This window comes from Hemitrygon akajei, chromosome 5, assembly GCF_048418815.1.
Source record: "Hemitrygon akajei chromosome 5, sHemAka1.3, whole genome shotgun sequence".
NCBI classification, from domain to species: Eukaryota; Metazoa; Chordata; class Chondrichthyes; order Myliobatiformes; family Dasyatidae; genus Hemitrygon; species Hemitrygon akajei.
The window spans coordinates 40,650,884-40,675,738 of record NC_133128.1 but is presented as its reverse complement, the minus strand read 5'-3'; the positions used below and the strand labels follow the sequence as shown (position 1 = coordinate 40,675,738).

The window sequence follows — 24,855 nt, the reverse complement described above, 5'->3', positions numbered from 1 at the left end:
AGGATCATGGTGCTACATGAAACAACACAAAACTACATTAGACTATGTGAGACAACTCAAGGCTACACTAGACTATGTAACACAACACAAAAACTACACTAGACTACAGAACTACACAGGACTACATAACGTGGACAAAATAGTGCAGGACAGTACAATAATTAATTAACAAATAAATAAATAATAAACAAGACAATAGGCACAGTAGAAGACAAATTTCAATTTAATAATAAATGATATAGATGTCAGTCTAGACTCTGGGTATTGAGGAGTCTGATGGCTTGGGGGAAGAAACTGTTGCACAGTCTGGTCGTGAGAGCCCGAATGTTTTGGTACCTTTTGCCAGATGGCAGGAGGGAGAAGAGTTTGTATGAGGGGTGCATGGGGTCCTTCACAATGATGTTAGCTTTGCGGGTGCAGCATGTGGTGTAAATGTCTGTAATGGCAGGAAAAGAGACCTCGATGATCTTCTCAGCTGACCTCACTATCTGCTGCAGAGTCTTGCGATCCGAGATGGTGCAATTCCCGAACTAGGTAGTGATGCAGCTGCTCAGGATGCTTTCGATACATCCTCTGTATAATGTGGTGAGGATGGTGGGTGGGAGATGGACTTTCCTCAGCCTTCGCTGAAAGTAGAGACACTGCTGGGCTTTCTTGGCTATGGAGCTGGTATTGAGGACCAGGTGAGATTCTCTGTCAGGTGAACACTAAGAAATTTGGTGCTCTTAACGATCTCAACGGAGGAACCGTGAACGTTCAGCGGAGAGTGGTTACTCCATGCTCTCCTGAAGTCAACAACCATCTCTTTTGGCAGAAGTTGCAATGAATGATATGTTGGATACATTGGTTGGGGTGGGATAGTAAAGGAGAACCTATTTCTGCCTGAGGGTGGGGAATGGAGTGAGGGCAGAAGTTACCCCATTTTCTGAAAAGGGAGGATCTCCAGGTTGTCCTAGTGTTGAAGGACTCATCATGAGGATAGAAGTGGTAGAAACAGAGGAACTGAGAAAAGGAAATGGCATATTTGCAAGTAACAGGGCATGGTGAGGGGGTGTGGACAAGGTAGCTGTGGGTATCAGTGGGTTTGTAGTAGATGTTGGTGGATAATCTGTCTTCTGTAAAGGAGAAAGAAAGATCAAGAAGGCAGAAGGACATATTAAAGACCAACTGAATTTGAGGGCAGGATGTAAGTTGGTTGTGAACTTGATAATATTGATGAACTCTGCACCTGAATTGTAAATTTCCAAATGACAGTACTATTGATTTGAAATGGCTTGTGAAATTTTGATCATTATCCAGTGGTGAAAAATGAAATGTGAATAGTATACCATTTCTGACACCACACTGATAAATTCTGAAGTCTCTACCAGTTTACAGTTACTAGGCAGCCTTTTAAGGATTCAATAATTACATTTTTAATAAAAGTGATTCATATTTGAAATGCATAATACCATAATTTGCATATTTTAAGCAAATATGCAAACAATGACATTATACAGGTCAAATATGATGATGCTTAAGATAAAAGCATTATCTTAATGCTTTCAAAATGCTGGTGGAACACAGCAGGCCAGGCAGCATCTATAAGGAGAAGCACTGTCGACGTTTTGGGCCGAGACCCTTCGTCAGGACTAACTGAAAGGAAAGATAGTAAGAGATTTGAAAGTGGGGGGGGAGGGGAAAATGCAAAATGATAGGAGAAGACCGGATTGCCTTATTCCCTTTGGTACTGTGAGTTTGTTTCTTATTTTTGCAGCGATTTCTTTTGACCTCTATGCAAAACCAGGTAACAATCGGACACTGACGCTAACACGGCCAAAAAGATCGTACTACCAATGGCGACTGCGAGTTCCGGCAGGGCATATTGTACACTTAGTGATTCTGACACTACACGGGGCGATTCCAGGAAACTGTGCAATCCATAAACTATCCGCTTATGATTTCCTACTCCCCATACAGAACAAAATAATCGCACGGTAAGATGGGCAGCAGGTGGAATTTACATAATGAAAATGTGTTCACGCTACGCTGTGTTTTGTTTACTTCCTAGCATGAAGCTGACAATTCCTTACTATGAATAAGCCTAAATTTGCTCATTATCTATTGTCAGTTGGTGTTGGGTCGTGGAACAGCTTTGGGAGCAAACTTGGTTCATTTGCACTGGATTGTTTCTTGTGGTTTATGCAGAGTGGCATCCTGAGCTTTACTGAGTTTAGTTTTTCAATATGATTTAAAATTTACATCTGAATTGATAACTAGAGTACTAAATATGAATGGAGACAACAGAGACTGCAGATAATGGAAACTGGAGCAAAAACAAACCTGCTGGTGGAATTCAATGGGTCAGGCAGCATCAATGGAGGAAGGGATAGGCAATGATTTGAGTTATGATTCTGCAGCAGTCAAAACATCAACTATCCCTTTGCCTCCATAGATGCCGCTTGACCTCCTGAATTTCTTCAACAGTGCTTTTTGCCCAAAACATGAATATCAGTTGCCCTTCCCTGGGGCTGTAAGGGATTATCACTGGAAACCTCAGACGGCCTGAATGGGTTTCTACTGATCATCTGCTAAAGTTACAGCAACTGATCGTGATAGTTCTAAGAGCTCTTAGTTTTTTCTTCTTCTTTTAAACTTCATGCCTGGACATGTATTTGGAGGCAGCGGTCCATCTGCTTTGAAAGAAAAGTCATCAAGAATTGGTCTACTTCTCAAACTTTGTAAATGTCAATGTATTCAAGTGTTCTTGGTCTAAAAATAAATGTTTGGATAGAAATGTGAAGTTTCAAGCTGGAGACTGTCCTCTACATTTGGACAATGTGTGGAATATATATTGCAATAAACTTCAGAATTAAAAGTAGAAATCTGGGCTCTAATTGAATTGTTCATGTGTTATTCTTAAGTGACAATGACAAATGTACTTCAAATCAGTTCTTCTGCTTTTATGTCTAAGAATATTGAAAATAACACAAATTTTAAATCCAAAGGTGTTTTATATAAAAGTAACAAAATTGGGAAATATTGCCTCTTAAAATATGCTGTTTATGGACATTTTTATAATATGTTATGTCGAACAAGAAAATAACATGATGTTTTTCAGATGGTGTGGTTCACCTGTCAGTTGGAATCCTCCTGTTATCAGATTGACTTCATCCGGCAATGTGATGTTGGTGACATTTTCATCAAAAATTCGAAGAGGCGGTGCAGTATTCAAAGCATATTTTGAAGCTATTCGAAAAAAGGGTAGATATGTGAATATTGTTTTATGAAAAGCATTCTGAACTAGTTGACCAATAATCGATCTTCTGGCTTCATTAAAACCTAAGCCTTAATACTGGACTTGTGGGTGAACCGATAGATTTGTGTGTGCATGTGTTTAAATTGATAATCCCAATTGAATTGTAATACTTCCAGTAAAAATAAATTTCCACGTTCTAGGACTATATAAAAACAAAAATTAGAGACAAAGAAGATTTAAAATCTCCCTTCATTGTTGCAATTGTACTTTCTATTGATAATAACAGAACAACATAGACAATCTGATGGTGTGATTATATTTTGTTTGAGATTTAAAAAATACTTTTGCCTCCTAGGTTGTGGTGGTAATTTCATATCCTGGAATGGTTCCTTGAGCTCTCCCTATTACCCTCGCTACTACCCACCCAAGATTGACTGTACCTGGACGATAACCGTGAGTAATAGTACGTTTCTATTCTTCAAAATGCCCCCTCTGCGTTGAAGCTTTCATCCATGGGGAAAAGTTTCAAAATACTTACAGCATGTGGATACAGTGAACTAAAGCTCTTAAAGTCATTCTTTGTTGGTGATTACTTTATATCAGATGGTGTATAGTTGCTTTTCATCCAAAGGAATTTCAAGTACAGTATTAACTACAGACTAAAGACACAAGAAATTGCAGATCATTTAATCTGAAGTCCTGATGCAGGTCTTAATCCAAAACATCGATGACGATTATCTCCATAGTTGCCGTGTGACCCACTGGGTCCTTCAGTAGTCCAGCGGTGCTCCACCTTCTAACTACAGATCTGTTGTCACTCAAAGACTAAGGAAAGGAGACGTACCTAACATAAAAGGAAAGATACATCACCATTTCACCTGGAAGGAACATTTCGGGTTCAGGATGGTGGGAAGAAAAAGGCAATTATGGAGCTAGTGCAAGAATTGTCATTGCAAGAAAAGTTGCCTCTTGAATGGAATGGATGCTGTTGGCAATTCATGGAAGAATTAGGATATTGCGGTGGCAATGCTGAAATTAGGCTTGGTGGTGTCATCATACTGAAGGTGTCATAAATGACAAAGAGTGATGTTTGTTGGGGTCAAAAGTAAGAACAAGGGGTGTTCTGTTAATATACAGATACGTGAAGGACTAGGAGCAGAGGTATGGGAGTAGCTTGGTACCATCATGGTTAGCATTATGTAATTACAGCACCATTGAAGTGGGTTCAATTCCTACCACTATATGTCAGGAGCTGGAACAACCTCCCCACGTGGGTTTCCTCCCACATTCCAAAGACACACAGGTTGGAAGAGTAATTGATCACATGGAGATAATTGGGCAGTGTGGTCTTGTTGGGCTGGGAGGGCCTGTTACCATGATGCATCTCTAAATTTAAAAAAAATTAAGGGACAAGAATTAGAATGGGTGTATTGAGGCAACACTGGATAGAAATTTTCATTTAATGAAAAGGGAATGCACGCTGCCATAGAATTGACAAGATAGAAGCAATAGAGATGTAGCGATTGGGAAGATGGGATGAATTCCTTTTGGGAAGCTGGGTGGTAGGAAGTGGACATCTGTGGGTTTATAGTAGATATTATTTGTTAAGCTGTTTCCAGATTGGTGAAGTTGAGTGAGTGAAAGGATGAGTCAGAGATATATCATTTGAGGGTGAGAAGAGTGGAAATTGTCAACACATTTTCTGAAGTTATAAAGATGAGGGTGAAAGTAAGAAATAGCAATTATAGTTATCAAAGCATTCATCTAATTTCTGCAGTGGTAAAAGGTAACTGCATTGGGCTCTATTGAAGGTGGTCCTGGTAGGGAATGGTAGTATGGATCGGCAAAGTTAGTCTCTGGTTTTCCAGTAATCAAGAGCACCACTCTTGTTAATAGAATTGAGGATCATAGACTGGTTAAACAAAACTTTGCAAGTTCAGCATTGACTGTACTAGTTGTAGAAAAAATAAGGTAAATTATTTTTAAAAATTAAGTTAGGAAAGGAATGATGTTAATGTACAATGTATAGAATGAATAATTATTTTAGTATAATCCAAAATGCTTTACAGCTATTAAAGCGTCATCACTGCTGTGTTTTCAAAATCCTGAAATTTTAATTCCTGAAACATCTGGTCTAGAGATTATTTGTATTCTGCTTTGAATGGTGGCAGCCTACTTGGATATTTTAGTATATTTTCTAGCTTACACTTCAAAATCAAATGTAGTTATTAACTTAATGTAATGGTTGTCATCTTCTTTAACAGACACCTGCTGTAGGATATAATATAGTCCTTTCTGTCATTGTTTTGGAAATCCAAGAGAGATCCCAAGGTTCAAGATACTGTGATAGGGACTGGTTAGAGATTGATGGAATCAGGTAAGACTGTAGATTGTAAAGTTTATTACAAGAGATGAGGTGATATGTGAATTATTCTGAAGTCATGAGGGATCTCAGATGAATGAACTTTAATCTCCCCAAGCATAATTCGGAAAAGAAGCTGCTTTTGTACCTCAAATTCAGCAGATAGATTAAGAGGTGGCAGTACTGCCTCTTCGAATTTCCAGTTGTAAGTACTGCAAATCAATGGCAAGCTATTAGGTTTTCAAATGATTTGACGTGTCAACCAGTTTGTTGAGAGAAACCTTTTTGAATCAGCATGATAAATGTTAAACAGAATGGATTCACAATCCACCGCAAGTACACTGTCACCTGACATGACGTTACGCAGCTGGCAGTTGTATACTTGTGTCTTCCATAACTTCATTTTCTTGTCTGCCCTGATTTCCTTAATTGGATAAGGATCCGGCTGAAATAATGCATAAAATTCCATCAGTGGTGTCTGTGATGCACCATCAATAACTCACGCTGAGACTTAGGAAGTGAGATATCGGCTTTTATTGACTGGAAGAACAACACTACATCCTGGGAAAATGAGGGAGAGCAGCAGACCTCAGTCGCCTTTATACAGGGGTCTGTGGGAGGAGCCACAGGAGCAGTCAGCAGGGTCTGTGGGAGGAGCCACAGGAGCAGTCAGACAGGTATATCTAGTTCACCACAGTCTGTTCTGTCACTTTTTGTGGTAATCCACTTGTGAAATATGACACGTTCAAATTCTGCCTAAATTTCCCAGGCAGTGAGTTTCTTCAGTGACTCTTTCACTGTCTAAGCAATCCCTTCTGGCAAGCTGAATGGAATCTTTGCAAGTGTTTAACTCCATTTCTTCTGATAAAATCAGCAAATTCAGCAACCACAGCAGGTGCCTCCATTGTCCACCACAAGATAACTCTGGAAGACCTGCTGTAGGAAAGATCATTGCCAGTTTTGAAATAGTTATTTTAGAGAACTGTTTCCTTAGAAACTGTTAGAATTGCAATTTACTTAGAAATTCCATATTCTACAATCGCATTTCTTATTGACGGATCTACAAAATCCATAAATATCCTCAAAGTTCATTGTTCGGCTGAGAGCAGGGTGTTTCTTACTGTTTATATTTTCCTGCCTCCAGATAAAACTCTGGCTGCTTTCTTGATGTGAGATGCATCCAGGTGTCCTTTATCCATGGCTTCAGAAGCTGTTCTTCCTTGTGATTGCATAACAGCTCTAGCTTCCCAAAGGACTGTATCATTCTGGTTTATTTTCTAGTACAATTTTCTGTCATATAGTAATAATACGTCATCTTCACATTTTCCTTCCCATCCATGTTGGTTGCATCTTGGCAGCCATTAGGAAATAGAATCATGTCTCATTATAGTAACAAAAAAGTGGCCGAAATGTTAAACACGTTTTCCAGCAATGACTCATTCCCAACTAGTTTTGAAATCTAATTATAGGTGTATCAACCGGCAGTCAGCTCAGTAACTCCAAATTCTGATACTAATGTTGTTTTGCCGTGAAACGTAACTGTGTGAAGACGTGTTGTTGCCCATCTCTGCATCTTCTTTGAGGCTTTTGGAGTATGTCGTACGATTCACCTAAAATATTGGACTAAATTCTGTGATTTGTCACATTCCAGTTGATATACAGTATTCTATAGAGAGTCTGCAACAGTTTTCTCTGGGTGTTTATTCTAATTGCTAATCTTGTACCAATGAACTCTAGAATTATGGATGGAGTCGTCATACTGTTGAACATGACTGGGAAATTGAAATTATTAGAATTATTTCCAGGAATACACATATTCACAAATGAGTTAAAGCTTTTGTGTCTTTCCAGCTATGAAAATCAGTGCTCTTTATTGCACTGTTATTCATTTTGCTGCTTTGGATTTCACACATTTGCCTAATGTGTGTGGTACTTGGAGCCAGCTTCTCAGAAGCAGGTAGATTTCTATTCCACCTGGAAATATCAGACATTCACTGGAAAGATTTAGCAATAATTAGATCAAGTTTAATTATCATTCAACTATACATGAAGACCCATGAATACAGCCAAACAAAACAGTTTTCGCCTGGGGCCAAGGTGTAGAACACAGCACCAACAGTCACACACAGCACAAGGCAGATGTAGCACATACAGAATAGCAGTAAACATACAGTCACGCAAAAAAAATTATACAGCTCAGGTTCCTGAGTGTCATGTTATCAGCGAGAACAAGTGCACACCAGTCAGCAGGTGAACGCAGTCCAGCTTGCCTTCCACCAAGTGTACACTGGAGGGCAGCACAGGCAGGAGGGGCCTGGATGTCACACCACACTGCATCTGGTGACTCTTCTCCTGGGCAGCTGCAATAGGCAACCCCGTGGCATGAGGCCTAGTCTGCGCTTGCGGCCTAAAACCGAGGCCACACGGGACCCCCCCGCTGTCAGTCTCGCCAATGAACCAGTGAACCAGACTTGTATTCTACATTTCCAATGTCCATCATGGTCTTGCAATTACAGGAAAAAGCCAATCACTCGTTGTTAGGCAGCACACCATGTTCATGCACCAAATCCGATGCCTTTCTGTAGCAGACATCAACACGGTCTGCACTAAGTCCAGCTCCTCCATTAACAAACAACTCAACAAAAAAAGAACCTATATTAAAATGTCTAAGTTACAGCTTCCCAGTAGTCTAGGGGGTCAGGATTTTCCAGACATCAAAAAATATCTTTTTATCTTATGTGGTTGATTGGGTTTGCAGGGACCCCTCCTCAATTTGGCTAGACATTGAAGCTTCACAAGCAAAATGCCCTCTTATTAATCTGCTTTTCCTCAATAAGATGAAACTAGTTAAGGAATATTGTCGCAATCCAATAACAATTAACACAGTCAAGGCTTGGAGGGCAGTGCGACAAATTGAGGGCAATGCAGTGAAAATATCACCCTTCACTCCAATAACCGGCAGTCCAAATTTTTAGCCTGGCATAATGGACTCTGGATTTAATCTTTGGATTTCTAAGGGTATTTTCATTCTAGGAGATTTGTTTGATGAAGGAACGATGATGTCTTCTAGTCAAATAGTACAGAAATTTAACATACCCAACAAGGATCTTTCTTGTTTCTTTCAGTTAAGAGATTATATACAGAAAAAGAACATCATTGTTAACTGATTTCTATAGTTCTGACATAGAAAAGAGGGTGTTTTGTTCTAAGGGTGAAATCTCCATTAGTACTTCTTACGACATCCTGAGGGAACGTTCTTGTGGAGAGGCTGAGCAGCTGGGAAGGGTCTGGGAGGGAGAGCTGGGAGTAGAAATTACAGCTGAAACAATGGAAGACGTGTGATAATGCAAAGAAAATTTCATTTTGTAATAGAACTAAAGCATTGCAACTCATAATTCTGCATAGAGCCTATCAGACTCCAGATCGTCTCTCGAAATTTAAGATGGGGGTTTCTCCAATGTGTTCTAAATTAAAAGCAAATACTGGAACTTTCACCCATTGTTTTTGGACTTGTCCCAAACTTCAGGCGTTCTGGAGTGATATTTTGGGTGAAATGGAAAAGATTCTGAAGATGGAGCTTGAACTGGACCCAGTGTCCTTTCTCTTAGGCTTACCCAGCAGTCGTATTATTAATGCACATCAGAAAAAAACTTTTTAACATCCTGACTTTTTGTGCAAGGAAGAACATTGTTGGATATCTGATAAGGCCTCTGGACTTTTTGGTTGGCGTAAATTAATCATGGAATACATTCCTTTGGACTTTTTGACATGTATGGTAAACTCAAAAACCAATAGTTTTCATAAAACATGGCAACCTTTTCTGCAGTATGTAGCTGTAAACCTGTCTGCTATACTAATAAGGGCTTTTGTATAGGATGTTGTGGTGGTGTCTATATTGTGATGGAAGTGTTCTGATACCTGATATCTGTGAGGGGAAGAAATGGAAATGTATCTGGAAATTGGAAGTTTTGTTATGCTGAACAATAAATAAATAAATAAAAACAAGCAACTCACTGACAGCGTAGACCTTCAATGCCGAGCAGTATCTTGCAATGATAAAAAAGACGTTCAAATGCCAATAATGCCTTTTGGTTGCACCCAGAGAGGCCGCTGCATCTAAGTGCACTGCCATCTTACCGGATGCAATAGTCATAATAAGAGTGACTGAATATGTCCAAAATAATTTGGAAGTGATGTAAGTTAATTTGTGGGGATGTTAAATATTCCACTGAAATTTAACTAATTTTGCTAAATCACACCTTTACTTCCTTAGATACTGCAATCGAGTCGCTGAGGGAGGTTTTCAGAAGATTTATGGAAGATCTGTCAAAATTAAGTTTTCCTCTGATCAGTCAGTTACCCACAAAGGATTTTATTTGGAATACAGAGCTTTTAGCTATGAGGATCGTAAGTAAACTTGCTCCTTTAAATGATGGCTCTGTGGGAGTTATAGTTTTATCCATTAACATTTTAATTTATTCAGGTTATACAGGCCTAGAATATTCATGCTGCTTCTGCCTTAACTTCAGTTTGCAGCTTTGGCAAAACACAATCTAGTTTGCATTCTTGGAAGTGAATCAGGTTACTGCTGGATTCCCTCTCCAGAGACCCAGCACCCACGCTAACTTTTTGGAAAAACATTGCTTTGCAGGAAGTGCTAACTTTCAGATGAGCTTTGTTTTAAACTGAAGCTCACTTTTGCTCTCAAAGTGAATGATCTCATGGTACAAAAATGAAGATGACATTTGTCCCTGCTTTCTGGGCAAACATCTTATCCTTCAATCAACAGCATTTAAAAACAACTAATCATCAAGCCATTATCACATTGCTATTTCAGGGACAATGTTAAACATAAACAGTTTCTCATATTTCAAAAGTAATATCACTTCAAAAGTAATTTTTGGAAGTTCTTTGGATGTTTTGCAGTTGAAGTTCCCACTTGAAGACAAATACTCTTTTGAATAAAATTGTTTATCAGGCTCATTCTGAGAAAATTATTTTCTGAAATCTGAAACAAAATATTCTCCTTGTCACAGTCCATTGCTCCATGTTCTTACTGCATTTGCAAGTTTTGTTCTGGAGAAAGTCGACCATTTTACTAAATTGCAATATTTATTATTTAACCAGCATGCCCGAATCAATTTAAATGCAGGGATGGATCATGTATTTCTTTAAAGAGCCACTGCGATGGATGGACTGATTGTCTAGATGGCAGTGATGAAATGAAATGCAGTAAGTTCTTCCATTTTTTTTTTACAAACAGTTCTCTTGTAAAGGTAATCATTTTAAAAAATATTTGTTTCAAATAAATATATCAAAAATAATGCGAGATGTGAATTTTCTGCCCTAGAAGAATGATGTATGCAGATTGTGAGGTGCTGATAGGAGTTGAGGTCATTTCCTTAAAGGACAATAATAAACTTAAGCACTCTTCCCTCTTGATAAAATAATGAAATCAATTTTGGGGCAAAGTTGAGAACTTACTATAGCGTGGTCTGAAAGGAGGGCTTGCCGGTGACTAGCCTCAAAGGATGTGCAGAATAGATTGCCCAGGATGGTCCAAGGGAAAAGTAACTATAGTTACGTAGAGGGTGGGTGATGACTGCTTCCCTTTAAACAGGAAGCAGAAAAAGTACCTAAATTTCTCTTCTCACTGCTTCTACTCTGGGATTGTCTGATTATTATTTCTGTGTGTAAACTTTTAACAAAAGATATATATTTCTATGTGGTGATAAAAGTAGTGTGAGGAAGTTTTACAATTCAGTTTTTTGTGTATCTTAGAAACAAACACAGAAGCAAGCTATTGCTAGCTCTATAACCTCTTAATCTCTGTTTATCATATGCATTCATTTGCTTCATACACAAAATGCTGCAGGAACTCAGCAGATCGGGCAGTGTCTGCGAAGAAAAATGAACAGTCAGAATTTTGAGCTGAGCCCCTTCATAAGAGAGTGATGAAGGGTCTCAGCCCAAAACCTTGACTGTTCATTTCCCTCCATAGATGTTGCCTAACCTGCTGAATCCCTGCAGCATTTTATGGATGTTGCATGAAATTTCCAGCATTTGCAGAATATCTTGTGCCTCCATGTGCATTCAGTTTTTTTTTCTTTTCTAAGATTATGTAATAAATAATGCTTTACATGACCTTATTTTGGTAATATTCCATGTGGTAACAATCCTTTATTCAAATACATTTTACTGTATGTGCGTAGAGGACTGAAATGGATCTTTGCCTTATTTTTAACCCAACTTGCCCACCATTCGAAGCAATTTAAGCAGTTATTATCTCAAAGCTTATCATTGTTTGGTAAATTTCAATCAGATTCCATCTAAGATTAATAAAAGTTCAAATTTTTCAAAACCTCCTTCATACTTCAGCAACAGGACCATCATAACAGTATGTTGATTTCTATCTGTGGGCAAAGCAACATCCCGTGTAATTTCTATACCTAGCTGAAGCTGCTGCATATAAAATTAAAATCCCTATTTATTCTTTCATATTCTTCTCCATCTATATTCTCACTGATTTATCTGCTCTTCAGGGGTTAATCTTCACGGTGTAATAGTGTAAAAGAGATTATGAGGAACAGGCTTCTCTTGCAATATTTATTTTCCACTGACAAGATTACTTTGAAAGATTAGTCAATCATTAGAATGGGCAGACTGAAGAATTGAAATATATTTTGTCTTTATTGTTTCAGAACTTTTCATTGCCACTATGAACATATCTCCTATCATATGTATTTGGTACAATTACAGATTGCTATTTCACATGCCCAAGTGGTACCTGTATTCTTCGCAGGTCAATTTGCGATGGAATAAATGATTGTGCAGATGAAAGTGATGAACAAAACTGTACAAGAACACGTACGTGTTTATATATTTAACTTTCAATTTCTCATTTTATGATAATTCTACATAGAAATAAATGACCTGGTTCAATGCATGCATTAATTGACCAATAATTGGTTGGGTTGAGTTGTTCCCTAATCTTGGCCATTTACTTGCAATTCTTAAAATTTACTGATTTTTACCGGACTGAATGACCTTTTATCATGTGGACTTTGATTTACAGTTCAGGGATAAGCCTTACACAGTGGTAGTCACCAGAGTGATATTTCAGAAGCTACTAACTCTGTGGACCCTGAGCATTGTGATTCATCCAGATATAATAATCCTTCATGCTTGGAGATCGGCTCATGATATCCTTGTGGGCGGTGATATCAGAATGCCTTGGACTGAAATAAAACACTAAGATCTTGCAATCACAGTTTTGGGATTATATGTCAGTTATATGTCATAATTACTGATATATTTCAAAGATTGCAATTGGATCAAAGCAGAAAATAGTGGAAATATTTAGAGGCCTGCCATCATCAGTGAGAGAAAAAAACAGAGCTAATGTTTCAGGCTGGTGAATTTTTATCAAGTATGCTAGTGATAAAAACGCATCGACCTGAAACGTTAACACTTCCGTTGATGTTGTCTGAGCTGCAGTGTTTCCAGCATTCTTTGTGTTATTTCTGATTTTCAATATCTGCAACTTGCATGCGTTTTGATCTAACTAGATGTTATGTGGAACATAAACATATATTTCAGATTTTAAGACATGTGGCAGAATTAGGTCAAATATTAAAATTGGATTAGAGTGAATAAATGAACCATTACATCAAATAATCACTGAACGGGTGCTGCCAAATCTTATAGTGTAGAAGGAGGCCATTGAGCCCATCGGGTCTTTGCCAGTTCCTATCAATCTATTTCTCACATTTATCTCCAAGTAACATATTCTCGGTCACATGCCAAACAACTTCCTGATTCCACCTTCAGTAGAGTATGAAGCATACTGATTAATTAATCATTCACATCTTTGGAATGTGGAAAGGCTGCAAAGAAAAACCCAGTGGAAAACCATGCAATGACAAGGAGAATGTTGAAGCTCCACACAGTTAGTAATGGAAGTCAGGATCAACCGTGGATCACTAGAACATTGAGGCAGCAGCACCAGCTGTGGCACTACGGCAGTACAGTGGTCACATTCTCGTTTGCTTTATTCCTGCAAGTATTATTCAAAATATTAGCAGGAAGTGTACATAGCTCCTCAAAGTTCACACTATTGAAGGCATAAGTCAGATGAATAGTCATTTCAGAAGTGGATTTACTAATCAGTTCCGCACAGAGGTAAGCAAGTTCTTACATGCTCGTGAAGGCTTTTGAAACAATCTCTTTGGCACCCTACCATCAGGAAGGAGGTACCGTAGCATTAGGACAAGAATTGTTAAGATGGGAAACAGCTTCTTCCCCCGGACCATAAACAAGAGGATATCTACAGATGCTGGAAATCTGAGCAACACACACAAAATGCTGGAGGAACTCAGCAGGCCAGGCACCATTTTGTGTGTGTTGCTCTTCCCCTAGACCTTGCAAGACTACTGAATTCTCTGCCACCACCCAGATCTCATCATGTATGAAGAGCCAGTAGCATCATACTGTTTACTTTTTAACTTGTGTCACAGATGCACCTTATTATTTGTGGTAATATTACTTTATGTGTTAGGTGTGTGGCTTATATGGACTGTGTTGTGCACCTTCGTCAGGAGCAACATTGTCTTGTTTGGCAGTATACAAGTGTACAGATAAATACAATAAACTTGAACATGATGTTTCGGAGGGCCCCAGTAGATGCCGCTGTTGAACTGTATTTTCATTTAAATTGTGCCTTGTCAGCAATTTTTAAATCACCAGTATTACTTACGTAGTTCAGTTTTGAAAAGGGTCTCGGCCCAAAACGTCGACTAAAAGGGTCTCGGACCAAAATGTCTTTTCCATAGATGCTGTTTGACCCACTGAGTTTTTCCAGCATCTGCAGAATCCCTTGTGCTTACTATTTATGCAGTTGATGAGTTTCTGAATAACCTTAGAAATATATTTGAAGAAGCTCCGCACTACATTGATTACTTTGTTTTGTTCAGTTATTCATTGAGTGTGCTCTTTCTGATCAGTAATCTTCCCTTCAGTCCACAAAGGTTGCTCCTTGTCTTCGTATAAGTGCCACAACGGGAAATGTCTGAACAAGATCAATCCCGAGTGTGATGGGAAAAGGGACTGCCAGGATGGTTCAGATGAATCAGGCTGTGGTATGTTGAGGTAGAATGTGGAAATGCTATACAGGAAATCGTAATCGAGTGTTAACTTTGTTAGAAAGATTTTTATTGGTCTTTTTCATGAAAATATCTTTGTTACACTACCCTACATTTTTAAAAATATTTTGTTTGACAATGCATGAAATTAAATTGTATTAGTGCAATTCCAGAAGCATTTTAACACTGAGATCAATTTGCATATATTAAAACTTAAAATAGCAAATAAGGGGATTGTAAAGCAATATTTTAATGTGTTTGTTATTAGTTATTCAGTGTGAATCTCAAAACTGAGAAGTTCTGAGTTCTCTCAGATTTCATAAGTCTTATTAAAGATCAGAGCCAGCTTCATAGATTTTGACACTAGCCTTTCCTTAAGGCAAAATATAAGAGAAGGAACCGCTACAGCAAAATCAGACTCTTAGAAGTTCTTGAATTGACGGCAAAGCTCTTTAAGGTTATAGACCTATTTCACTGAAGCTTAAGAGCTGCTTTATGATTTCCCTAATCTAGAACAAATGGAAATGATATCATGTTTGCTGTCATGTTGTTGAAAGGAAATATAATCAAAATACTACGAAAGTTCCACCCTTAAGATCACTTGTTAACTAAAACAATGCTATGCATTGTTCCCTGAATTAGTGACAACCTTAGTTTGAACAGATGAATCATCCTATTGAGAGTATAAATATTGCATTCAGAGACTGCCATTATCTGTAAGGATTCTTTACAAGAGGCTATTAATGAGGTTTTAAAAATCTCTTATTTAGCAAGGTGGACAGCTGGTGTATCTAAGAGCAACATAAGGGTGGAAACACAATCCTGTGGTGCTTGGCTTTCATTCCCGATTGCTATTTTTCCACAGAAAATATAACCAGGAAAGCAGAAGTTCCTCTGGACAAATTGTTTACATTTTGCAACTCACTGCAGTAATCAATGTTTTTAATTACCACAGACTTTCTGATGAAAGTCAACAAAGGAAATGCCTTTTACATAGCCACCCCTTGGTAAGTGACCAAGAGAATCTATACAATGAGTGGCCACTTTATGAGGTACCTTCCTGTACCTGATAAAGCGGCCGCTGAGTGTATGTTTGTGGTCTGCTGCTGTAGCCCACCCACTTCAAAGTTCAATGTGTTGTAGTTCAGAGATGCTGCTCTGCACACTGTTGCAATGCATGGCCATTTGAGTTACTGTTGCCTTCCACTCAGCTTCAACCAGGCTGGCCATCCTCCCCTGACCTTTCTCATTAACAAGGCATTTTCCTGCTCGGAACTGCCACTCACTGGCCTCTTTGTTTTCTGCTCGATTCTCTGGAAACCACAGATTGACCACGGATGTTGTTGCTCAGCTTTCTGTGTGACACGCAAGCAAGAGCAGTGTGTTATGGAGAGCAAGCGTTCATCAGCTCTGTCTCCACGCAGCTGATGAAATGGCAGAGACCCATGCAGTTTGGCACCAGTGGTATCACAGGAGCTGCCAGTCAGCAATGAACTCAACGTACGACTGCCTTAGGGACTCCAGCTCTGGATTTTTCCTCATAGGTTATTCCAGAAGCCTTCCCCATGAGTGGGTCTAGCCACAAGTCAGCGGAGTTTTGAGATCAGAGTTTTCCTTCTCCTTGATGAGCCCCATCTGCCCGAAGCGACTGGTTTTAAGACGCCAGTAACCTGCCTTTGCCCCTTCTCCTGTCAGTAGAAATGGTTTTGCTGGGCTTAGTAGCTAAGGCACAAGAGCTGGACTTGATTGTCAGAGGCTATTTGAGATGCACGCCATTGGGAACATTTAATAGGTAATGGGAGCTTATCACCAGTATCCCCCCCCCAACAGCACCAACTATAACAACCTTACTGAACCACTCTAGAGACTGACGTTATGAAAATCCCAGAAGATCAGTAGTTTCTAAGTATATAAAATACTGCTGCAAATTCAGTAACGTGCCTTACAAAAGGTGGAATAAATGTCAAAGAATGATGAAAATCCTCAGCATGTCGGACAGTACCCATGGGAAGAGAAAGACAGTGAATATTTCATGTAAAGACTTATTCTTAAGAAGTGGGGAAAGTTAGAAACCTAACACATTTTTAAGTTGCAGAGAGGGAAGAGGGTGGAGAGAACAATTGAACCCTATTCACCTCCTGTTCGTGTCTGTCTAAAAGCCTCTTAATTATTGCTATCATATCTGCTTCTGCCTCCTCTCCTGGTAGTGCATTCCAGGCACCTATCACTCTTTTTGTAAAAAAAAATGCCTTGCACATCTCCCATAGACTTTCATCCTCTCACCTTAAATCCATGCCCTCTGGTATATGACATTTCCACTTTAGTAAAAGACTGTGACTTTCTACCCTGTCTCTGTCTTCCACTATTTTATATTTTCTACCAGGTCACCCCTTAGCCTCAGATGCTCCAGAAAAAGCTGTCCACATTTGTCCAACTTCTGCGTATAGATATGTAACATTCTCAGATCCAGGCAACGAGCTGCTGAACCTCTTCTCCAGTCTCTCAGACCTTTCCTGTAGTGTGGTGAACAGAGCTGCATGCAATTGGCCTAAGCAAAGTGCAGCATGGCTTCCCAAATTTTATACTGAATGCCCCAACCCATGAAGGCTGTATACATTATCTACCACCATATTCATGTGTGGCACCTTTTAGAGGGCTATCAATTTGTGACTCTCTGTACACCAATAGTCCTAAGGGTCCTGCCATTTACTAAATTCAATTTGGTAATTGCCCTTCAAAATGCATCATCCAGCACTTCTCCAAATTAAACTTCATCTGCTATTTCTCCACCTAACTGTCCATTGATCTATATCTGATGTATCTTTTGACAAACTTTCACACTATCCATAATTTTGTGTCATCTGCAAACTACTAATTAGATTACCTATATTGTCATCCAAATCATAGATATGTTCTTTGTATAATAAATATAGTATATTACAAACAACAGAAATCTCAACATTGATTATTGTGGGTCACCAATGGTTGTGAACTTCTAGTCAGCAAAACATCCCTTCACCACTACCTTCCTTCTTCTAGAACAAACCAATTTTGTATCCAATTTACCAACTCAAATTTGGACCTGTGTGACTAAATCTTCTGGTCCAGCTTAATTCAAGAGATTTTGTCAAATGCTTTATAAAGTCCATGTGGACGATATCCATGGCCCTACCCTTATCAATCATCTTCATTACTTATAAAACTCAATCAACTTCATGCTAATTAATCCCAATAAGTCTATGCTTTTCCAAATGGATCATCTCCAATAATGTCCAACAGGAACCTTCTAACTCAAAATCAATTCTGGGTATGTTGAGCAACAAACATGCATTTTCATTGATTTTATTTCAGAGTAGGAGGTGAACTTGATGATAGATTGGTAGTTGAGTTGATTCAGTGGTCACTTGAACCTTCATGAGGTGTTCATATATCTTGGGTACAGTGCTTTCAGGGGGAAAGGAGCGTTATGGTAAATTGGATAATATTTTGCTGTTAATAGTTTTTAATGTGCCTGTTGCACAACACCGCCCTTTTAAAAGGGGTCATCTGCCCTTAAACATTTTTTTAACGAAGAATCAAAAGAGACAAGGAGAAGATCAAGTGACAATTTGTACTTGAGGGGGTGAATCTTCAGGCAGATGAGAGCAATGCAACAATATTGTGGATCAAGACACAAAATATGTAAATATAGCCTCACCTACCATAAAACTAGATTGCAAGTGAAAACATCTGCTGACATCTCATATTGCCAAACTTTATGACTCAGCTTCAGGATGATTCCTTTCACTTTATGTAAATTATACAAAGTTGAACTTGTGTGCCTTCACTTTGTCAACTTTACCAATACTTCAAACATCTTGTGCCAGGGCATGGCACAATAGATTATGCATTTTATGCATCATTAAATATGCCATATATAGAGCTGTATTGTCAGCATGGAGCGGAGACCGAGTTTGTAAATCCGATGGGAATAAGAGATGTTGGGAATGGTGAGGGTGGAGCACCGTGGGAGGACTGTGAGGCAGATGGCAGAGAAAGTGTGCCAGGGCGGGGGTTGGTGTGGATGCAGACCCACCCAGCCCTGAGACACTGGGCAAGGTCATTTGATTCCAGACAATTGGTTTATTAATCTTTACAGAATGTCTCTCTGGGGCTCCCCAGTCCCTCCCCTCCCCCTTTCCCCTTTCCCAAACATGATTCCCCTCTCTCTGCCACCTTCCCACTCTCAGTCCTCGACAGAGACCCATATAGAATCAAGTTTATCATATTTCGCATATGTCATGAAGTTTGTTTTTTCTCCTCTCCGGCAGCTGTATGCAACACATAAAATTACTGCAGTGCTGTTCAAAAGTCTTAAGCACCCTAGCTAAATATATATGTACCTAAGACTCTTGCAGAGTACTGTAGATAGAACATTGTTGAACCAAGGTCTGTGAATGCTACATGTTGACTTGGACACACAAGCTCCATATTGCATATTACGCTTCCCTCTTTCAAGCATAATATTAACTTTGCCTGTTTTCAGAAGGCTGTACGTTACAGAAAGGGCAAGGTGACCCATGACTCATGATGACATGACTATCTTAGCTCTGGAAACAATGGTCATGCAAAACTTCAAGTTGTATCTTTTGCTTTACACCTCATACCATAGCCTCACTCCTTCACAATCTCAATTTAATTCTTACAAAATGATCCTTATTCCTAGATTCTCCAAATAACAAAGCAGCTTTTGTGTAGTGTGCATAACCCATTAGGATAACATTGAGAACCAAGTGTACCTTGGTATGAACTTGATTCACTAATGCATCAGACACAGCAATTTAGTTGAGAGCCATTGCCTTCATTAAAAGATATTCTTTGAGGCTCGTGTTGTGTGTGTTCCTGGATTCTGGCTACTCTATTTCTGTGTTTTTGAGAAACACAGATGTGACTGGGGCACTGTGGCGAAGACTGACCCTGCAGCCTCCATTAACGAGCAGCGTGGTGCTGACCTGAGCTGAACTAAACTGAATTCTACTGCTTTGATATTTGATATTCTGTGTGTTGCTTGCTCACTCTTTGCTGTTTGCGCAATTGGTTCCTATCTTCACGCATTGCATGCCTGATGTTTTCTTGAATGGTTTCCACGGTGTTACTTTGTTTCATGGCTGCCTGTGGGAGGACTGATCTTGGAGTTGTATTCTGTGTACATACTCTGATAATAAATGTACTTTGAATCGATTATTCATTGTGCCCATGCTTGCAGGGCCACAAAGAAACCACTTGAGAGGTCACTGTGTTCGTCCCCCTATCTAGAAAGGACCCAATTAAACTCTAAAGAGTGAAAAAGAAGATTTGCAAGGATGTTGCCAAGAGTTGTGGCTCGTGTTGCATGTGTTCCTGGATTCTGGCTACTCTATCCTTCTGTTTTTGAGTGGTTAGACAAGCTGAGCCTTTAATTTTTGGAGCACTGGAGGCTGAGGAGTGATCTCACAGATATATATGCAGTAAATCATGAGGGATATAGGCAGGGTGAGTGGTCTTTTTTCTAGGTTTGGGGAATTGCAAACCAGAAGGCATAGTTTTAAGGTTAGACGTGAAAGGTTAAATAAGAACCTGAGTGGCCTTTTTCTTACATAGGAGATAGCAGAAGTTGCTCAGATTCAGGCTCAAGCTCAAGTTAACTGTCATTCAACCATACATATGTATACTGCCAAACGAGACCTCTGGACCATGGTGCATGACATTGTACACATAGGGCATTTGAGCTGCACTTACCCTCACTGTTATAAGTATAAAGTGAGTAGAGCAGGGGGCTAAGCACACAGCTTTGTGGTGTGCCTATGCTGAAGGAGATTGTGGAGAAGATGTTGCTGCCGATCCAAACTGACTGAGGTCTACAAGTTTCACAAGAAGGTATTGAGGCCTAGGTCTCGGAGCCTATTGATTAGTTTTGAGGGGATGATATTATTGAATGCAAAGCTGTAGTCAATGAGGAGTATCCGGATGTGTGCACCTTCACTGTCCAGGTGTTCCAGAGCTAGGCTGAGAACCAATGAAATGGCATCTGATGTCCCTGCAGGCAAATTGGAGTGGATCCAAGTCGCTCCTCGGGCAAGAGTTGATGTGCTTCATCACTAACCTCTCAGAGCACTTCATCACTGTGGATGTAAGTGCTTCGGACAATGGTCACTGAGGTAGATTACCATGCCGTCCTTGGACGACAGTATACTGTAATTGAAGCTTGCTTGAAGCTGGTGGGTACCTCAGACTTCTAAAGCGAGAGGTTGAAGATATCAATGAACATGCCAGTCAGTTGAATAACATAGGTCTTCAGTACCCAGCAAGGTATCCTATCTGTGCTGACAAAATATCAATGATTTGGATGATGGAATTGATGGCTTTGTGGCCAAGTTTGCAGATGACACAAAGATAGGTGGAGGGGCAGGTAGCTTTGAGGAAGCAGGAAGTCTGGAGAAGGATGTGGACAGATTAGGAGAATGGGCAAAGACCTAACAGATGGAATACAGTGTAGGGAAGTATATGGTCATGTACTTTGATAGAAGGAATAAAGGCAGAGACTATCTTCTAAACAGAAAGCAAATTTGAAAATCAGTGTTGCAAAGGGACTTGTGAGTCCTAGTGCAGGATTCCCTAAAGGTCACCTTGCAGGTTGAGTCAGTGGTTTGTTGTTGTTCCGTCGTTAAGTCGAGTCCGACTCTTTGTGACTTCATGGATTCCTGCACACCAAGCCTTCTTGTTGGAATCTGCCTCTCTAAGATCCCCCAGAGTCAGTGGTACGGGAAGCAAATGCAATGTTAGCATTCATTTCAAGAGAACTAGAATATAAAAGCAAGGTCGTATCTAAAAAGGGTTGTGTTAGCATTGGAGAGGGTCCAGAAGGGGTTCATGAGAATAATACCAGGAATGAAAAAGGTTAATGTATGAGGAGTGTCTGAAGGTCTGGGCCTGTACTCACAGGAGTTTAGAAGAATGAGGGGAGATCTCATTGAAACCTATCGAATATTGAAAGGCTGAGATAGAGTATACGTGGAGAATCTAGGTTCAGAGGACACAGCCTAAGAATAGAAGGACATTCCTTTAGAACAGAGATGAAGAGAATTTCTATAGCCAAAGAGTGGTGAATCTTATTGTACAGACAGCTGTGGAGGCCAAGTCATTGAGTATATTTAAAGCAGAGGTTGATAGGTTCTTGATTATTAAGTGTGTCAAAGATTACTAGATACAGTATGACAATATAGGATGCAAATTAATGCCTTTCTAATAGTAGTTTGGAAAGGAGCATTTTTCAACAAAAGAAGTGGCTGCCAGCAGGATGTGGTGGCATGATACCAGGACTTAAGTAATAAGAAACTAATTATGGATCTATCAAGTAGATAGGATTTATACTTGGAAATAAGCTATACTAAAATGAGATATAGACAAAGAGCCTTCCGATACTTTTTTTAACGAGGTCCTGCATCAACAAGATGCAAAGATGCAATAGCGGAAGCCCTGTTTCCTTAGGGTGTTCTGATTTCCTCCCACAGTCCAAAGACATACCGGGTAGTTGGTTAATTGGTCACTGTGAGTTGTCCTGTGATTAGGTCAGTGTTAAAGAGGTGGGTTGCTGGGCAGCAAGGCTTGTTGGGCCGGAAGGGCCTGTTCTGCGTTGTACCTCTAAACAAAACTAAAATAAATACGAAGGGAAACAGAAATTTCTAAACTATGCCCTCTCTCTGCAAACGGAGGAAAGATTGATAGCTCTCTGAATCATGGCCTGAAACTGTCAGAAGCATCAGAGAATTAATATTTATAAATATTTTGGAGATACTTGTATAAATAGACACTTCAAACAATTATTAAAAATATACAAAGATTTTGTATAAACACTCTTAAAACATTAAAAACTCCTTAAATACTTACATGGCTAAATTAACAATTGCTTAATTCTTTTTATCAGCTTATTTGCACATTAAAATTGATGAGAAATGATCCCTGTGTTTTCTCTGACTTGGTACAGAATCTTCAGATGAATTCCATATCACTGGTGGTGAGACAACCGTGGCAACTTTTCATGCCCACATTGAACTCCATGTGGACGCCAGTTTGAAAACAGACGACGTACTGCCCAGAGACAAATTGCTGACTCTGGCTTCCAGATTTCAGCATTCATCTGTGAAAGTTGCTGTTAAATACACTGAGTAACATCTTCATATGCTGATGGTTCCTTGCCAATTTCCTTCAAATTCTGGGCTGTGATTATCTGACGTAGTGTACTCATGAATCTGAATGGCAGCTACTAGGATATTAAGTGTTGTTCAAGAGGCTTTAGGATAGTCACACGATATGAAGGGAATGGAGGGATATGGATTACTCTGTGTACAGATAGAAGGGCTTTGTTTAATCTGGTGCTGTGCTCAGCACAGACGTTGTGGAACAAAGGGACAGCTCCTGTGCTGCACTCTTCTATATTCTATTATAAATTAATACCCTTCCCAATTTTTCTTTAGGTTATGAAATCAAATCTGAAATAATTGCTCCTTATAGAAAATAAATCAATTTTAGATTCTTTAAAGTAATAAATTAAATTCCACGAATACAAGAAGAAAATCTATGTCTCCTAATTTGTTTCAGGTTGTGGAACTAGTCCAACCAAAAGAACAAAAATAGTTGGGGGTGAAGATGCCAAGAATGGAAAATGGCCTTGGCAGGTTAGTCTGCAGATGGGACTGTATGGACATATATGTGGTGCATCTATCATCTCAAATCGTTGGCTTGTTTCAGCTGGCCATTGTTTCCAAGACTCTGACTCTATACGGTAAGATGTGCAAATGCAATTTTCACAAATATCAGAAGTGCTCAAATTCAAACAGTCTGTTTGTAAGATATTATCTTAACGCAAGAATGTGAAAAGATAGAACCTTTAAAATATTTAATGGCAGGTAAAACAAATAAGTGTACTCCACTGTCCTGGCTGAACCAGTTCGGGCATGAATGTGCTGAAAGGTTTCTTTGCAGTGCTGATAATGTAATACTATAAATTAAATTAATTTAAATTTAAAATTTAAAATTTGAATTTAAAGAATTCTGTGAACCATCAAACCTATGCTTAATTTAATAAGAATTTGCTATAATTTCTGTACTTTGGTATAACTGTCCATAATGCATTTTACCATATGGTACCGTATTTGCATCTAGCTCATGCAAAAAGTGCATATTGAGAAAATGTACTTTCCAGATGATGATGATTTTGGTCCATTAACCTTAAAAAATGGAAAATTGTTAACTTGTGAGCCCATTTTCCTGATGTGCCAGAAGTGGTAGCAATGGAATATTTAGAGAAATTAAGAATGATCTAAAGAAAGTTATGTTCAATAAATGGAAAATCATTGAGGCCAGACTACACATTGGGCCAAAATCGGGAAGCAGGAGATGCTGTAGATTCATAGAGCTGTACAGCACAGAAACAGACCCCTTGACTCTTGACACTAAAGCTAACATTTTCCCCATTTACACTAGTCCCAGTTGCCTACATTAGGTTCATATCATTTTATGCATTCCCTGTCTAAATGTATTGATTGTATCTGACTCAGTCACCTCCTGGCACTGAGCTTCAGCTATCAATCACTTGTCAGGTCTGCACACATGGGCACCTCCCAGTCTCCACCCAGCTAACAGGAGTCACCTGCCCTCCATTTCCAACTCACTCATCACCTGCAGCCTATTTAAACCCAGCTCTCATCCTCAGTCCTTGTTCACCCATCAAGCCAGCCAGCCTCAACCAGTTGCTCCTAGCTTTCAGTTACCTTGTTGAATTAAGTATCCATTTTCTCTTGATTTGTGGCCCCTCATGGCCTGTTATTAATGGGATTTCTTATTGTTAGGTTGTCTCTACTGTTCTATGTTTGGGTCAAGCCTCCTTTACTGATGTGACTTACTGTGTAAAAAGAATTACTTTTTAAAATCTCCTTTAAACCTTCTTCCTCTAAATTGGTGCTCATTTATTTTTGATATCCTTATCATAGGTAAAAGATTCTGGAAATACCCATCCTGTCTATGCCTCTTTCATATATTTCTGTCAAGTCACCTCTCAGCTTCCTTCACTCCAAATGAAACAAGCCCAGCCTATCTAA

The 24,855-nt window shown here is 39.3% G+C and overlaps 1 protein-coding gene across 1 annotated transcript in view; it reads left to right on the top strand.

The window, feature by feature from the left end:
• LOC140727203 (transmembrane protease serine 9-like) overlaps nucleotides 1–24,855 on the top strand; it is a 125,466-nt gene that overhangs the window by 88,392 nt on the left and 12,219 nt on the right. Inside the window, exons 25-33 of the mRNA XM_073044470.1 lie at nucleotides 1,757–1,976; nucleotides 3,101–3,243; nucleotides 3,594–3,691; nucleotides 5,503–5,615; nucleotides 9,874–10,007; nucleotides 10,728–10,832; nucleotides 12,360–12,467; nucleotides 14,618–14,737; nucleotides 23,357–23,540. Coding sequence (XP_072900571.1) covers nucleotides 1,757–1,976; nucleotides 3,101–3,243; nucleotides 3,594–3,691; nucleotides 5,503–5,615; nucleotides 9,874–10,007; nucleotides 10,728–10,832; nucleotides 12,360–12,467; nucleotides 14,618–14,737; nucleotides 23,357–23,540 — 1,225 coding nt within the window. The remainder of the gene's footprint in view (nucleotides 1–1,756; nucleotides 1,977–3,100; nucleotides 3,244–3,593; nucleotides 3,692–5,502; nucleotides 5,616–9,873; nucleotides 10,008–10,727; nucleotides 10,833–12,359; nucleotides 12,468–14,617; nucleotides 14,738–23,356; nucleotides 23,541–24,855) is intronic.